Here is an 18,598-nt window from a genome sequence, read left to right on the forward strand (position 1 = left end):
CACTTCATATCATGTATGTGACTTGATTCTCATTACTCAAACCAGAGTATGAGCTGTCTCTATTCTCTGAAAGATACGAATTGAGGAAACTTCTAAATGCTTTAGAAGGATTATCATTCTCATAACTATTGGCAGAACCATAGAGGCAAAACTCACTAAAGAACCATTTCAAATAATGAATTGCCAACAGGATGAAGTAAGCATTACACTACCAACCATTATTACCAACCATTTCAATCAGCAATGTCTTGACCACTTAAGATCTGTTCAGATAAGTAGACTTATTTTGCAAAGGCCTTGTAATATTTTAAAGAAATTTTCTACAGAGATTGGTTGGTTGGACCTTAAAGTTATGTATGTGCCTCTACATAGCAGTTCCTAGCTTTATATACTTGGTTCATAACATAATACTATACATATGGTACTTCAGATCAACTGTAAATAATAGACAAAAAATCTTTATAATGAATGACATTCAACACTGAAAGCATTGTATACTTCTCCCCCTTCAAGTACAGTCGAACACTTCCCCAATTTGTGGTCCATGAACTTTATAAATCTTTATGTAATATTGAATATGAAATGAAAATGAAAATATGCAGCTCTTATATTAATGTCTCATAATGTCATCGACCCCTAAAAGTAGTCAGTATTCTTCATTCATTATTTTTAGAATAAATTGATGCAACAAAAACCATCTTACAAACGTTTGGAAGAATATATTCTAGTCATCGAGGTCATTTTTCATCCTGGACCAATATGCTTTTCATGTACAAAATACGTCTTTTCCCCAAATGAGTATCTTGTATGTATCAAGACTTGTCTAGGTTAGAGATGATATAGAGTACTTTTAATCCGGTTGACAGTAAGAGTCAAAGTGTGTTGTTACACACCACTGAGATAAAATAGATTGTGTAAGGTGTGCTGTTCGTATGGCATGAGGGTCTGGGCTGATAGTTGTAGTAATGCAGGCATGAAAACTCGATCTTCCTGTCCTGGTAAACTGCCACAAAATGTATTTCTCACTGAAAGAAGTTTTAGTAAAAATTCCCTTTTCATTTTTCTCAGATTTAATAAAACACCCTTATCTATAATTTTATTCCATCTGAAACTCTAAGTTGTTTAATACTGCCTTCTTTGTTTCTGCTTTGCAGGAGAGGTTATGCGTCAGAGGTAAGGGCTTTACGGTGTTTCATAAAGCTTACTAGGAAAATATTTGCGTTAGAGGCAGGACTGATTGTCGTTCTTTCATAGCTAGGGTATTTTCCTTTATTTCAATAAAACAACAGTATGCTGTGCTATTTATTCTCTTTTATACCTGTTGCTGTTTTGTTCTGGGGTTTTAAGGAGGTGAACAAATATCAAATGCTCACTTTTCCAAGGATAAAATGTATTGTTTCCTGAATTGCTATTAATCAGTATTATGACATTCGCCCAAATTTATTTTTCTAAGGCTAGAAACCTACTTTAGAAACCTGGGACTTTTGTCCCTTTTACCAGAGTTCAAGGCTCCTTCCTAACACATTTAGAGCTTAAGATCTTAAAGAGTCTTAAAAAGTCAGACTGTGAGAAATTTCTGGCTTTTCCCTCAGGTTCATTTGATTCTTGGTCTGTGGAGAAGATAGTGGACATTCTGGTTGGTGGGATTTGGCTAGCTACCCTGAAAGTGGTGCTGTCAGTGAGGTCACTGAGGACCTACCCGAGTTTAGCAGACAGCTTCCCAGTCAAGAGAGTGAAATGAGCTGACGACCTAACTGGCCACTGGTTTAGAATGCGCAAGTCTTAATGTATTTGGAAATCAAGATGAATGCATTTAAGAATAACTGGTTTTCAGAAGCAAGTATCACAGCTAACAGATTGGATGAGACTATCTCTACCTTCAACTTCCTACTCCTTTAAATGAATGCCTTAACTAGACAAACTCACTCACAGCCACGTCATGGAAAATCGACCCTCCCTTCAGTCACATGGCTGTTGTCCTGGCCATTTCTAATGGCTGGTTCACCACTGGAATTGTCTCCCAGAATTTCTCTGCCCACATTCCCAATGTCATTCCCATTTAAGATTTGTGTTGTGTAACTGTCCCCTCAAAGTGTGGATAAACCAAAATTTGAAGTCTCTTTTTCCCATGTGTTTAAAGTGTAAATTATCAGGAAAGAGACCAGTAGCAACTGTGTTTCCTTTAAATGAGTATGGGGAAGGCTGAGAGGCAGTAAGAAGTGATCCCTGCAAAATCCAAGGAGGGGCAGTCTCCCTGATCACAAAAGAATTTCCGAAAGCATGCTCAATGCTTGACTGTAAGCAACCCGGGTTTTGGTAAAAAAAGAAAAATGGGGAGCATTTCTTAAATGTGATGATGAGTATATTAACGACTATATCATTATGTTATGTGCTCTACCCTTCTCACTAATGAACCTGATTACATTTAATCTGATTGGGGAGAAAAAAAGAGGGCAATTTAAAACAAGGTTAAACTTGTTCAAAAGGATCCTGTGGCACGTGAAGTGCTTTTAAAATCGTAAATAACTTTTTATAAGAAGTTTGAACCGGAAAGTTATTAATAGGTTTTCATTTATTAAGTTATTAACTTTGATGTTAATTTAAAAAAAGATGAAATGGAAACTAATTCTTTGTTATTTCACGTTCCAACATCAATAGTCAAAATACTGGTAGCTATCACATGAATAATAACTCATAATCCCAAGGTAACCAGTTTTAAGCTGTGGCCTTTTTTTCTCTCTGTTCCAATCATGATCTCCCTTTTCCCCCTGAATTATTTTCTAAACCTTTTTCTATTTTAATTTCCTTTGGCAGCAACAGCAACTGCTGAGGCCTTCTCTTCTTAAACCAGAGGTATCAATTTTCTTTTTCTTTTCGACCTTGCTGAGTCTCCGCATATTTTATGTCACGTTAAGTAAGCCCGTCCTACACGCACGCGAAGTGTAATCACATGGCATGATTTTATAAGACAGAGAAGGGGTGGTTTAAAGTGGAAACAAATGCATAAATACGTAAGCAAGCAAATCACTTCTTTCATGCTTGCAGGGGGGCTGAAATTCCAAATTTTTAGCTTCATTCTCTAGGAGTTGGGCAAATAAGACATTTGCTCCTATTGAAAGCAAGCTATCATTGACTGAGACAAATCATGAACTGGATCAGTCACTTGTCTTAGTGGATCTGGATTCATCAGAACCATTCCTGAGATGAGCTTTGGATGAGGCAGCGTTGGAGGAAAGAAAGCTGGCGTCGGCACTGAAATAAGGAAAGGGAGAAACTGGGTTGTGATCGTCTTGAATCATGTGATTCAAAATATACTGCCTTTGGGCACATGTCTACTTCAAAGTGCCTAAGACATTTTCTTCTGCAATGAGGAAAAGATACTCAGAATTATATAATAAATGCATATAATTCATATTTACTATGCTCATGCGCTGTCTAAATTTTAAAAAATAATGTTAATTTTAAATGTCTCTTTCTTTTGGCAGATTTAATATTTTATAAGTTCCACTTAAAAATTATTCTTTGTATTCCTTTTTTTTTAAACAACAGAATCTTAATTTTACTAAAGAGAGGCATTTTGTGATTAGAATTTACTCTACAAAATTTGGGATTGAGTGGCAGGAATATTCGGCTTTTATAAAATTTTATCAAAAATTTCTATGAAGGCATCTCCATAGACTATTGAATCAGATAAGTTGGACTTAAAATCCAAATGCCAAGGCCTGGATGGAAGACTTTGGTCAAGATATGCACCCTCTCGAGTAGCATTCTCATCTTCTATAAAATCTTGGCAGTCCTATTTAGAGTATAAGCTCTTCCCTCAGCAACTGGAGCATGGCAGGAAGAAGTTCTGTAACATGACTCTTATTCACAGTAGCATACATGTTTATTCTTTGTCAGAGAGATACTAAATTAATCCTGGCTTATGTTGAACACTGCATCAAAACTAACTGAAAATAATAATAATAATAATAATAATAATAATAATAATAATAATAATAAAAATGCTTCTCTGTGGGGTCAGCAAAAATGTGTGGCAACAAGGACTGAATGGAGTAGCAGGAAGGGTCCACACCTGCTGTCTGGTCAGGCCAGTTAGGGATCTTAATGGTTCCCATGTGCTTCCTGTGTTGATTTATTTATTATCTTTTTCTGAATAGTTGATGCTCTGCCCTTCAGTAATGGGTGGTAGAAGAATTCAAGAGGGACCCTTCAGATTATTCCCTTCTACCATTCTCTGTCTCTGCCTACCCAGCTCAGACCACAGAGCAACCGACTGAATCAAGGATTAAGTTTCCTGAATTTCTTCCCAGTTGCTTCTATCCTTCTGTAATATTTTTTAAGTCATCTGATGCCAGATATATATCATAGCGACCAAAAGCTCAACTTTATTCTCCCTTTAGGAAAAAATAAGTGTGTGTATGTGTGTGTGTGTGTGTGTGTGTAAAGAAAAGTATTCGATTCTAAGCCTTAAAACCTAAAATCCACTCGGTTGCATTAGGTTTCCATAAATATTTTTCATTATTGCTAAAAGTTACCAAATTCAACTTAAAAATCCTTTTTATTATTGTAGAACAAGTAATTTGAGACCCTCCCTCTTAACAAATTTTTAGTGCATAATATAGTATGGTTAACTATAGTAACACAGTGTTGTACAGAAGATCGTGAGAACTTTTCCAACCTGCTCCATTGCAACTTTATACCAGTTGAAAGCAGCACCCCACTTTCCCCTCTCCCCAACCCCTGCAACATCATTATGTTTCCTGCTTTTAGGCGACTATTTCAGATACCTTGTACGATGGAATCATGCAGCATTTGTCCTTCTGTGACTGGTTTATTTCACTTGGCGTAAAGTTCTCAAGGTCATCCATGTTGTTCCATATGGCAGCCAACTCCCTTGCTTTTTAAGCCCGGATGATATTCCACTGTATTTATGTATTGCATTTTCTTTCTCCATTCTTCCATTGATGGCCATTCAGGATTCAAATTCAGAATCATTTGGTGGTCTTTTCTTAGTCTCCGTATGTATTAGATGAAGGATGCATTCGTCAAGCAGTTTCCAAGTTTTAGTTCTGAGCTCAATTTGCTTCATTTAAACCAGTATAATCACATTGGGTTTTAGATGCCTCAAAAATCTAAACCCACCAATAACAAAAGAAAAAAAATATATATATATATATAAAGTTACTTAGTTTGAATAACTTAAATGTAGATTTCAACTTTGTCCCAATTCGTATTGCTCTCTGTTGACCTCATTTCCCACCCCCTTTTCTGTAATGAACACTTTTTGTTGAAATATAACTACAGACATAAAAGCATACGGATCTACTGCACAGCTAGATCAACATTTACAAAGTGCAGTCTCCCTACTAGTGCTCCAGAAGCCTCTCCGTGTTAACACTCAGATATTATTCCTCCTTTCCCTAACCACTCACCTGGCTCCTGCGTCTTTCCCCTAAGATAAGTAGTTTAATGTAATATATATATATATGTATACATATATATATATATTCAACTCTACAGATACATATTATTAAATATATTTATATTTCAGTTTGCTGAAGTATAATTGACAAAATTGTATTATATTTAAAGTATACAGTGTGGTGATTTGCTGTTTGGTGAGAACACTTAAGTTCCCTTCCTTCCTCTCTCCCTCCCTGTCTCCCTTTTTCTCCCCCTTTCTCTCTCTCTCTCTCTCTCTCTCTCTCTCATTCTCTCTCCTTTCTTTCTTTTCATTATTCTTCCCTCCCTCCCTACCAGATTTCAGGTACATATTCAATGGTATCAATTGCAGTCACCATGTTACACATTCAGTCCTCAAAACGTTCTCATCTTAAAGATTGTACCCTTTTACCAACCTCTCCCTACTTGCCCCACTCTCAGGCCCTCACAACTACTTTTCTAATCTCCATTTCTGTGAGTTCGATTTATTTATTTATTTATTTATTTATTTATTTATTTATTTATTTGGGTCTTCCATGTATAATTGATACCATCCACTATTTTTCCTCTGTGTCTGGCTTCTCTTATTTAATACAACATGATATTCCACCCATGCTGTCACAAATGGCAGGATTTTCTTCTAAATGTAGACTTTTACTGCACCGTAGCAATATCCAAGCCAATGAGGTTTCTTTTTTTTTTCTTGTTTCTTCCTTTTTTTTCCATTGACTTTTTTTTATCTAATTTTTTTTATTATTCATATAATGTATTATTTGTTTCAGGGGTACAGGTCTATGATCCATCACTCTTACATAACACACAGTGCTCACCACAACACATACCCTCCCCAATGTCCATCAACCAGCCACCACGTACCCCCCTGTCCCGTCCTCTCCATCAACCCTCAGTTTGTTTCCTGATATTAAGAGTCTGTTATGCTTTGTCTCCCTCTCTGGTTTCTTCTTGTTTCATTTTTTCCTTTCTTCCCCCATGATCCTCTGCCTTGTTTCTCTAATTCCACAAATCAGTGAAATCATATGATAATTGTCTTTCTCTCATTGACTTCTCTTAGCATAATACCCTCTAGCTCCATCCACATCATTGCAAATGGTAAGATTTCATTTTTTGATGGCTGCATAATATTCCATTGAACATACATACCACTTCTTCTTTATCCATTTACCAGTTGATGGACATCTGGGCTCTTTCCAGAGTTTGGCTATTTTGGACATTGCTGCTATAAACATTGGGGTGCACATGCCCCTTCAAATCACTACATTTGTATGTTTGGGGTAACTACCTAGTAGTGTAATTCCTAGGTTGCAGCATAGCTCTATTTTCAACTTTTTGAGGAAACTCCATACTGTTTTCCAGAGTGGCTGCACCAGCTTGTATCCACACCAACAATGTAGGAGGGATCCCCTTTCTCCACATCCTCACCAACATCTGTTATTTCCTCACTTATTGATTTTAGCCATTCTGACTGGTGTGAGGTGGTATCTCATTGTGGTTTTGATTTGCATTTCCCTGATGCCAAGTGACGTTGAGTATCATTTCATGTGTCTGTTGGCCATTTGGATGTCTTCCTGGCAGAAATGTCTGATCATGTCTCTTCTGCCCATTTCTTGAGTTGATTATTTATTCTTTGGGTGTTGAGATTGATAAATTCTTTATGGATTTTGGATATTAGCCCTTTATCTGATATATCATTTGCAAATATCTTCTCCTATTCTGTCGGTTGTCTTTTGGTTTTGTTGACTGTTTCCTTTGCTGTGCAAAACCTTTTTATCTTGGTGAAGTCCCAATAGTACGTTTTTGCCCTTGCTTCCCTTGCCTTTGTGATATGTCCAGGAAGAAGTTGCTGCAGCCGAGGTCGAAGAGCTTGCTGCCTGTGTTCTCCTCAAGATTTTGATGGATTCCTGTCTCACATTTAGGTCTTTCAACCATTTTGAGTCTGTTTTTGTTTATGGTGTAAGAAAATGGTCCTGTTTCATTCTCCTGCATGTGGCTGTCCAATTTTCCCAACACAATTTGTTGAAGAGACTGCCTTTTTTCCACTGGATATTCTTTTCCTGCTTTGTCAAAGATTAGTTGACCACAGAGTTGACGGTCCATTGCTGGGATCTCTATTCTGTTCCATTGATCTGTGTGTTTCTTTTTGTGCCAGTACCACACTGTCTTGATGATTACAGCTTTGCATTAGAGTTTGAAGTCCGGAATTATGATGCCACCAGCTTTGGTTTTCTTTTTCAAGATTCCTCTGGCTATTCGGGGTCTTTTCTGGTTCCATACAAATTTTAGGATGATTTGTTCCATTTCTGTGGAAAAAGTTGATGGTATTTTGATAGGGATTGCACTGAATGTATAGATTGCTCTGGGTAGCATAGACATTTTCACAATATTTGTTCTTCTAGTCCATGAGGATGGAACGTTTTTCCATTTCTTTGTGTCTTCCTCAATTTCTTTCATGAGTGGTCTACAGTTTTCTGAGTACAGGTCCTTTGCCTCTTTGGTTAGATTTATTCCTAGGTATCTTATGGTTTTTGGTGCAATTGTAACTGGGATAGACAGCTTAATTTCTCTTTCTTCTGTCTCGTGGTTGGTGTATAGAAATGCAACTGATTGGTGTGCACTGATTTTATATCCTGCCACTTTACTGAATTCCTGTATGAGTTCTAGCAGTTTCGGGGTAGAGTCTTTCGGTTTTCCACATGAAGTACCATATCATCACCTGCAAAGAGTGAGAGTTTGACTTCATCTTCAACAATTCAGATGGCTTTTATTTCTTTTTGTTGTCTGATTGCTGAGGCTAGGACTTCTAGTACTATGTTGAACAGCAGTGGTGAGAGTGCACATCCCTGCTGTGTTCCTGACCTTAGGGGAAAAGCTCTCAGTTTTTCCCCATTGAGAATGATATTCGCTGTGGGTTTTTCATAGATGGCTTTTCTGATATTGAGGTATGTTCCCTCTATGCCTACACTCTGAAGAGTTTTAATCAAGAAAGGATGCTGTACTTTGTCAAATGCTTTTTCTGCCTCTATGGAGATTATCATATGGTTCTTGTCCTTTCTTTTATTAATGTAGTGTATCACATTGATTTGCAGATGTTGAACCAACCTTGCAGCCCACGAATAAATCTCACTTGGTCGTGGTGAACAATCCTTTTAATGTACTGTTGGATCCTACTGGCTGGTATTTTGGTGAGAATTTTTGCATCCATGTTCATCAGGGATATTTGTCTGTAATTCTCCTTTTTCGTGGGGTCTCTGTCTGGTTTGGGGTTCAAGGTAATGCTGGCCTCATAAAATGAGTTTGGAAGTTTTCCTCCCATTTCTGTGTTTTGGAACAGTTTCAGAAGAACAGGTATTAATTCTTCTTTAAATGTTTGGTAGGATTCCCCTGGGAAGCCATAGGCCCTGGGCTCTTGTTTGTTGGGAGATTTTTGATGACTGCTTCAATTTCCTTACTGGTTATGGATCTGTTCAGGCTTTCTATTTCTTCCTGGTTCAGTTTTGGTAGTTTCTATGTCGCTAGGAATGCATCAATTTCTTCCAGATTGTCTAATTTGTTGGCATCTAGATGCTCATAATATGTTCTTATAATTGTTTGTATTTCTTCTGTGTTGGTTATGATCTCTTCTCTTTCATTCATGATTTTACTTATTTGGGTCCTTTCTCTTTTCTGTTTGATAAGTCTGGCCGATTAATCTTGTTAATTCTTTCAGAGAACCAGATCCTAGTTTCGTTGATCTATCTACTGTTTTTTTGGTTTCTATTTCATTGATTTCTTTTTTTTAATGTTTTTTTATTGTGTTAGTCACCATTCAGTACATCCCTGGTTTTTGAAGTAAAGTTTGATGATTCATTAGTTGCGTATAACACCCAGTGCACCATGCAATACATGCCCTCCTTACTACCCATCACCAGTCTATCCCATTCCCCCACCCCCTCCCCTCTGAAGCCCTCAGGTTGTTTCTCAGAGTCCATAGTCTCTCATGCTTCATTCCCCTTTCTGATCACCCCCCCTTTCTTTATCCCTTTCTTCCCCTACCGATCTTCCTAATTCTTATGTTCCATAGATGAGAGAAATCATATGATAATTGTCTTTCTCTGCTTGACTTATTTCACTTAGCATTATCTCGTCCAGTGCCGTCCAAGTTGCAGCAAATGTTGAGAACTTGTTCTTTCTGATAGCTGAGTAATATTCCATTGTATATATGGACCACAACTCTTAATCCAGTCATCTGTTGAAGGGCATCTCGGCTCCTTCCACGATTTAGCTATTGTGGACAATGCTGCTATGAACATTAGGGTGCATATGGCCCTTCTCTTCACTACGTCTGTATCTTTGGGGTAAATACCCAGTAGTGCAATGGCTGGATCATAGGGTAGCTCAATTTTTCACTTTTTATGGACTTCCACATTGTTTTCCAAGGTGACTGTACCAGCTTGCATTCCCACCAACAATGTAGGAGGGATCCCCTTTCTCCACATCCTCTCCAGCAACTGTTGTTTCTTGCCTTGTCAATTTTTGCCATTCTAACTTGTGTAAGGTGGTATCTTAATGTGGTTTTGATTTGAATTTCCCTGATGGCTAATGATTTTGAACATTTTTTCATGCGTCTGTTAGCTGTTTGTATGTCATCATTGGAAAAGTGTCTGTTCATATCTTCTGCCCATTTTATGATTTATTTGTTTCTCATGTATTGAGTTTGAGAAGTTCTTTGTAGATCTTGGATACCAGTCTTCATTGATTTCTGCTCTGATCTTTATTATTTCTCTTCTCCTGCTTGGTTTCAGCTTCATTTGCTGTTCTTTCTCCAGCTTCTTTAAGTGTAAGGTTAGGTTGTATATTTGAGACCTTTCTTGTTTCTTAAGAAAGGCTTGTATTGCTATATACCTAGGACCGGCTTTGCTGCATCCCAACAATTTGAACAGTTGTGTTTTCATTTTCATTTGTTTCTATGAATTTTTTAAATTCTGCTTTAATATCTCGGTTTACCCATTCATTCTTAAGTAGGATGCTCTTTAGCCTCCATGCATTTGAGTTCTTTCCAGATTTCGTCTTGTGATTGAGTTTGAGTTTCAAAGCATCGTGGTCCAAAAATATGCAGGGAATGATCACAATCTTTTGGTACCAGTTGAGACCTGATTTGTGACCCAGGATGTGATCTCTTCTGGAGAACGTTCCATGTGCACTGGAGAAGAATGTGAATTCTGTAGCTTTGGGATGGAATGTTCTGACCATATCTGTGAAGTCCATATGGTCCGGTATCTCATTTAAAGCCCTTATTTCCTTGTTGATCTTTTGCTTAGATGATCTGTCCATTTCAGTGAGGGGGGGTGTTAAAGTCCCCTAGTATTATTGTATTATTGTCAATGTGTTTCTTTGATTTTGTTATTAATTGGCTTATATAATTGGTTCCCATGTTAGGGGCATAAATATTTACAGTTGTTAGATCTTCTTTTTGGACAGACCCTTTAAGTATGATATAGTGTCCTTCCTCATCTTTTATTACAGTCTTTGGTTTGAAATCTAATTTGTCTGATATAAGGATTGCCATCCCAGCTTTCTTTTGATGCCTGTTAGTGTGATAAATGGTTTTCCACCCCCTCACTTTAAGGTGAGTCTCTTGCAGACAGCATATCGATGGGTCTTGCTTTTTTATCCCATCTGATACTCTGTGTCTTTTGATTGGGGCATTTAGCCCATTTACATTCAGGGCAACTATTGAAAGATATGAATTTAGTGTCATTGTCTTGCCTGTAAGGTGACTGTATATTGTCTCTGTTCCTTTTTGGCCTATGTTCCTTTTGGGGTCTCTCTTTGCCTAGAGGACCCCTTTCAATATTTTTTGTATGGCTGGTTTGGTGATTGCAAATTCTTTTAGTTTCTGTTTGTCCTGGAGCCAATGAGGTTTATCCAAGGTATGCTTATCATTGACTGAAAACTTTTCACCTGCTTCTAAGACACACATTAGTGTAGCTGTTTTCAAAGTTTATATAAATAGGATGCAAAAGAATCATATGTTCCATTTGCACCTGACTTTTGCTCATTGTCCGGTTTGGGAGAGTCATTTTTGTTATTGGGTGATGCAGTAGTATGTATCTTATTGACTTGTACCTTGGTTCCAATATCTGGCTGTTACAAATGATATATTATTTTGGTGCACAATTGTACACATTTGTTTAGCATATAAATGGATCTGTACTGAATTTTTGTGAATGGATATGCATATATTTGCCTTTTGCTTTGTGCCATTTTCCAAAGGATTTGGTGGATTTATAATGTCTCTACAAGTGTCTGAGAGGTCCAGTTGCTCCGTGTCCCTGCTGAAACATGGTACTGCTGATCCTTCTGTTTGTTTGTTGTAGCCATTCTGGTGGGTAAACTGAAGCAGTTTTACCACTGAAACTGGACACCTTTGCCAAAGTAATTCGTGAGCTGCAAAGTCACCAGAGAGTAGTAACATGAAGCATCGAAGGAAATAGTGGATGTGAATGGAGGTTATTAGATGCGAGACAGGAGCACATGGGAGACATGACCGTGGTGATGGGTAGGGTGTAAATGGTATGGTAGAAGACAAGCAGTAACTAGAACACGATCACTACCAGGAGTAGTGCCAGCAACTAAATTCATGACATACAAATGGAGTCCAGTGTTGCCATCTTGTTATTTTTCAAGAGAAACCCAAGTACAGATTTTTTATTGCATTTTCTGATTAAAATTTGAGCAACTAAATTCAATTTTTAAGTGACAAAGCACAAGTGAGGGTCATTGTCCATATCCACCACGAAGGCTGTGAATTCCATACTTTCTAATGACATTTTTTTCCTCTGACTTATTACTAGATCTGGACCAACAAAATTCTTATATAAATAAGAGATGACCTTAGGGGTAAATACCCACCCATTTTCCTGTGGGTACCAATACTTTTTCCTCCCTTCCTTTTCTTACTTCATTGCACAGTTCATTTGGTTAACTTTTGCAGTTCAGCCTACTTGAAATGTTGAAATATTATTGGAAATGTAATGAAATTGAGTTTAATAGTTATTTAAAACTAGTTATATATATATAATATGTATCCCCTCCCCCCAGAAAAACATCTTTCTATAAGAGCAAAGTGACAAAATCAGTAGTGTTTAGAACTGGAAACCTTGAAAGGGCTACTGCCCTGACAATTTTTTTTTCAATAATTAAATCCAGAATTAGCAGTATGTTTTAAAATGTAAACATCCTTGAGAGGTATCACACATTAATGTCATATTTAATTAATGTATAAATGATTATCAGGAGATCCTTTCATAAAAATAAATGTAACGAATAGAAGTGCTCGGGGTGCTGTGAAGCTGTTATCAGGAAGGTAACTTTATCATTTCCTCAAGGCTAAAGTCTATTAATAATACAAGTTAAAGTATGAAGTGTCTACTGATAGTTTTGAAAGTTACCCAAGAACAAGTGTTACACTCATCTGCACTCTAACAGATTCACTGTTAAAAAAAAAGTACCTTTTTTACCGTCAGTTCTAACGACATAACTTTATTTTGTGTCAGTTTTATAGCCAGAGAAAGAAGTTTTGATTATGTTTGACTAACATGTGTAATTCAAGTTTTTTGGCAGGAGTGTTCTGGGAGTCATGGGATTCTAGGTCTGGAAATAAATCTGAATTCATTTGATCTAAAATGTGATAAGAATCTATTTTCAAATGCAATTTCTCTTTCTGAACAATAGGAGTTATCCATGGAGTCTGGAATTGATCCTGGCCAGGAATACGGACAAGATTATTACAGTTATGAGCATGGGTACATCTTCAGATTTTTTTAATCCAGTATCAGTATTTTTTATGAATAATGAGCTATCGAATATTACTACTAGCATTTGTGTTACAAATGTCACTTCATCAGTTTCATCTTTGAAAAGGAATTACGTATCTACTTTTAGTTTCAATCAAGTTTTGTGCATTTTTCTATATTCAGTTCTGGTTTGATGTTCTATGTTGATATTGACTAAAACTCTAACGATGCAGTAAAATGATGCAAAATTATTTAAATGAGAAATAGAAGTCAAACATATTTGCTCAATTCCTGAATTCACCATTTCTCGCATATGAGATGTTTAACATTTTATCTAAGTAGTCAGCCTCAAGATTTGCCCAACAGAAATTAAGAAGAAAACATACTTTAGAATTCAGTAATAATTATTTCAAGTTACTCTACGCACATGTTAACTGCTTTCTAAAAATACAGAAGAGGAATGTATACAGCATTCCAGACCATGTTTGAAGCAGATCTTCACTGTAAAGATAGAGACGTTATGTCCTGAATGAGCTATTCATTTTACAAAGAACCTGTCTCCTGTTCTAAATTCTTCAACTAAATTAAGGAACAATGTGCCTTTCTCTAAACACCAGTCTCTCCCAAAACTTAAATCTGAAATAACCTGACTCTTTTTACTGTTATTCTAGGATATCATCATGGTAAAAACCATTGGCCATCAGGTTTTGGTTCTTACTCTATGGTTTTGTAACTAGTTGACAAGGAGCACAATAGGTGCTGTATAAATATCTGTTGATTGAATGATGAGGACAAGAAGAAAACAGATCAGTCATGGTTACCAGTACCCCATGGAAACATGTTGAAGGCTGTGAGTTTCTGTTTCAGGTATGAGATGCCTCAGTATGGAAGCCGTCGCCGTCTGTTACCACCGGCTGGACCAGAGGAGTATGGTGAGGTAGTTGGTGAAGCCGAGGAGGAGTACGAGGAGGAAGAGGTAATGCCATACTGTTTAACCCTATTTGAATAGCAGGCTGAAAAAAATTTCAAAAATCAGAAATCCTATTCACTTAGTACTCGTTTTCCATATAAATTTAATGACATGGACCATTTCATTGCCTTGTTTATAGAAGGAAATTAATTGTTGTGCAAGTTTATTTCCTTCTATAAAATGTTAAGCGCCTGAAATAAAGCCACAATAAAGTTTATATTTTCTAAAATCCTAAATGTTGCTCCATAAAGTTAACATTATAATCAAATACATAACCATTATTTTGCAAAACAGTGGTTACTTTGGCTCCCACATTGTCCAGCATACCTAAAAATCATGGAAAAGTACAGTTACCAGAAGCAATATATTACCAGCAAGATGCTTAATGGAATTCTGTCATGTATGTTTTAATTAACATGAGTCATTTATATACTTTGCCTGTAATATTTATTTGGAACGTTTATGCAAAACAAAAACAAAAATGTCACTGTAGCTTTACCCTGTTCAAAATTAATAGTCAACTATCCCATAAACAGATAAAGTATCATAAATTTTGTTAAGGAAAACACATAAAACTATTAAAGTGTAGGGAGGGAAAGAGGAGAGGTGATCATTACTTCTTTCTCCTTTGATCTAAGATGTAAAATAACTCAATGAGAAAAAACATTAGAAAGCCTTAGATTTTAGTATTATAAAGTACAAGCCAAAATAAAATACTTGCTTGTGATCACTTTCCATCTGTGTGCAGTGGGGATGAACCATGGACAACTGGGTTCTTATTCTCTGAAACTAGTTATAACCCTGCTTCTTATTCTCTGAAACTAGTTATATCCCTGCTTGACTTGTGTGGGACAAGGTCACACCATAACCATCCCTCAGCTGACGGTTCAATTGCATTTTCGTGATTTTCAGGAAGAGGCAAAAAAAATTAGAAAACCAAAAGTTGAAGTTAGAGAGCCTAGTGAGGAGGAAGAAGTAGTTGTCACCGTTGAGAAGCCCCCTCCAGGAGAGCCCACGTACACAACGTGGAAGAGAGCCAGGATCTTCCCAATGATTTTCAAGAAAGTTAGATGGCTCGCTGACAGAAGGGGCCTCGCTGATCTTGAGGGGGAAGAGTGGCCGAGACGCCTCGAGGAGGCAGATAAAGATTATCTGAAGCTCACTCTGGACCAAGATGAAGCCACAGAAAGCACGGTGGAGTCCGAGGAAGAGTCCTCCAGCGACTACACAGAGTACAGCGAGGAGGAGTCCGAGTTCAGCGAGTCAGAGACCACGGAAGAGGAGTCAGAGTCAGAGACACCTTCTGAGGAGGAAGAGAGCTCGACTCCTGAGTCTTCAGAAGAATCAGAGTCGACGGAGTCCGAAGGGGAGAAGGCCCGGAAAAACATCTTTCTGGCCAGAAGAAGGCCTGTCGTTGAAGAGGTCAAGGCACTCAAGGGGAGAAAAGAGGAGCCCCCTGAGTTGCTGGAGGAAGAGCCAAGGGTGGAGGAGGAGGAAGCAGGAGAGGAGAGTGAGCTGGGCCCTGAGGAGGAGCCCGCAGGCCCTGAGGTCCCCGAGGAGGAGGGCAGTGCAGAGTCGGCTTCGGTGGAGGCAGGTGTGGACAGCGAGGAGGAGTCCGAGCCGGGCAGCAGTGTCAGCAGCAGCAGCGAGAGCCAGTCCGGAGGGCCCTGGGGCTTCCAGGTGCCCAAGCAGGCCACCAGCAAACGTGCACTCTGGGAGCAGCCCCCGGGAGCCGACTCCGAGGGCGACAACACAGCACTCTGAGACAGGACTCAGGAGGTGGGAGTTTGCCTTGACGAGTGCTCTTGTGTGCCGTGCTTTCTCTGTGCTCTCTGAAATGACGCTCCAAGGGAGGAACGTGGTCGTGACCTCTAGCTAACCTAGGACTGGAAGCATGCCAAGAGAGGGAGCGCACGAGCGCTACAAGTAGACTTGTACATCAGCGTGCATTAGGGTCAGACTGACTAATCTTCCTCTATTAGCCATTCTGAAGACAAGCCATGAATCAATAGTATCTAGGGGGGGTTCTATGAATGCACTATGGCATTATGCGTGACCACTGATGCCCTGGCCAGTGGAGTGGATTTTAGGAATACATGTGGGGTTTTTTATTTCATCCATAGACAATAGACAAATCCTTAGGACAAAACTGCCAACAAATGAGATGTCCAAAAGTCTACTTTTACATATATGTACATTTCACTTGGCAAAAGTATTGTAAAAAATACCACGAACATGTTCAAATGGGTTTGTAGCTGGCCATTTCAAATATTAGGAGATAAATGAAATGAATTTTAAAAACTTATACCATTTCTTTTCCATTGTGGATATGGATTAAAGTACACTTAGAAAAAAATTGAATTTTTGTAAAACTTTTTTTTGGGTAAGTAAACATAGCAAGTTTGAAACATATCTGGAAACCAAATAGCATGGTTTACTTAGTGCAACACATTGGTAGTTCACATCTTGTAAAAATGTGATACTATTTTGAGCGTAACCTAGTATTGGTTAACCTTTACTCTTTGCCATTTCTCATGTGGATTGGTAAAAGAAATGTCCGTTGTGTTCCAGTCGCTTACTAGAGGAAAGTTTATAAATCATTTGTTTTCATTTTTGTGTATTACCGAATCAATGATTCAGAATGGGAAGAGATTTTCTTTCAAGTTCACATACATTTAAATAAAATGATCCAGAAAACCTGGATACTTTAAGTGAATACAAAAGGGTTACAAAAAGTTTGGCTAATAACGGAGTATTAATTAGGAATTAGAATGTGTGTTAAAAAATATCTTTAAAATTTGGGAAAAGGAAGTATTAGTATGAACAGAATATACTAATACTGTGTGTTCCCTTCAGTTTAACTTCCCAGAAGAGTAGAGCAACTGTCGTGGATCAAATCCTTACCTAAATAATACACTTTTCTTTTTCACGTAGAGCAGTAATTTGATCTAAAAGAATACAAATGCCTCCTGCCGTGTCCACTTCTGAACTGAGCAACACCTTCTTCAGAAGTTAAGCTCTAGGCTAGTGGGCAGTTGGTAGGAAAGAATGGGACGTTAAGAAAGAGTTTCTTCTCTCTACCTCTTTTGAGTTCTTTAACGTTCTATGGCTTTCTATCAACATTTCTGAATTTCACAGACCCTGTCATCATTGCCCCTTTCATTCCTTTGACAGTGACTCGTTTTTTGTTTTTTGTTTTTTGGCAGTGGGCGAGAAAAACAATGATCAAGTTAGTTGTGGATCGTGAGTATGAAACGAGCTCCACTGGAGAAGACAGTGCTCCGGAATGTCAGAGAAACCGTCTTCAGCATCCCGGCACCCACAGCAACATCAACGGCAACATATACATTGCCCAGAACGGGTCCGTGGTGAGAACCCGCCGTGCCTGCCTCCCTGATACCTTAAAAGCGACTTCCCCAGTACGACTGGGGAGGCACTTTAAGAAACTCGACAAGTTGGCAGTGACACACGAGGAGAATGTCCCCCTGAACACGTTATCGAAGGGGCCCTTCTCTACCGAGAAGATGAACACGAGACCGACTCTGGTTACCTTTGCCCCTTGCCCTGTGGGGCCTGACGGTACCGCAGGGAAGACATTGGGGCCCAGGCTGAAAAGCACAGTTGAACAGGAGTCCATGGTTGACAGTAAGAACATCAAGGGGACTCCGGAATTCCATAGTGACCACACGCACTCAGACGACGAGGAACTTTGGATGGGCCCCTGGAACAACCTCCATATACCAATGACAAAACTGTGACCGATTTTTTAAAAAAAGTTATTTTGGTTTTTACTTCAGTTTTAATAAACTGCGCTTTTTATTGTCACTGAGAAAACGATGTATGGGATTTATATCATGCACACAAGCTGAAACTTTGAACGATGTGCTTTAAAAAGAGACAAATTTGCACTTGCCTTTGTATCAATTGTTCTTCCCAGAAAATCTTTTTGGACAGACTCAATTCCCTGAATAACATATTGTTTAAACTTAGCTGTTTTGTTGGGTCTTGCACTTTTTTTTTTCATTTTAATAAATGAGAAATAATTTACTAAGTAATCATTTATATTTTATCGATTAACCTAGATTATGCTTCATCTCTAGCTTCGCAGACCTTTTTTTTGGTACATGTAATGAATTTACTTTTCATGAAAAAAAATGGGAAAAATTAGAACATTTTTACAGGTAATGGGTTATACAGTTGGTGTCTATACCATCCTGATTTTTTTAAAGGAAAGGTAGAATTACAAAGTGATAGCGAACATGAGAATCTTCTGTAAATTACTTAGAATCATGAGCCTCTTTTCCTTATGGTCTGATATACAGTGTTTCAGATTTTTACATATGCATCTGTTGATCTTTTAAAGAACACTTGAAATCGTATCTCCTTTTAT

General features: G+C 38.0%; 1 protein-coding gene across 1 annotated transcript in view; it reads left to right on the top strand.

Annotated features, from left to right (window-relative positions):
- The window catches only part of PCDH15 (protocadherin related 15), a 1,631,248-nt gene extending 1,613,094 nt beyond the window's left edge, over positions 1-18,154 (top strand). The window contains exons 34-38 of the mRNA XM_057308638.1: positions 1,155-1,173; positions 2,815-2,853; positions 13,177-13,247; positions 14,106-14,214; positions 17,415-18,154. Coding sequence (XP_057164621.1) covers positions 1,155-1,173; positions 2,815-2,853; positions 13,177-13,247; positions 14,106-14,214; positions 17,415-17,966 — 790 coding nt within the window. The 3' untranslated portion in view covers positions 17,967-18,154. The remainder of the gene's footprint in view (positions 1-1,154; positions 1,174-2,814; positions 2,854-13,176; positions 13,248-14,105; positions 14,215-17,414) is intronic.
- Positions 18,155-18,598: the final 444 nt, after the last annotated feature.

This window comes from Ursus arctos, unplaced genomic scaffold, assembly GCF_023065955.2.
Source record: "Ursus arctos isolate Adak ecotype North America unplaced genomic scaffold, UrsArc2.0 scaffold_7, whole genome shotgun sequence".
Taxonomy (NCBI): Eukaryota; Metazoa; Chordata; class Mammalia; order Carnivora; family Ursidae; genus Ursus; species Ursus arctos.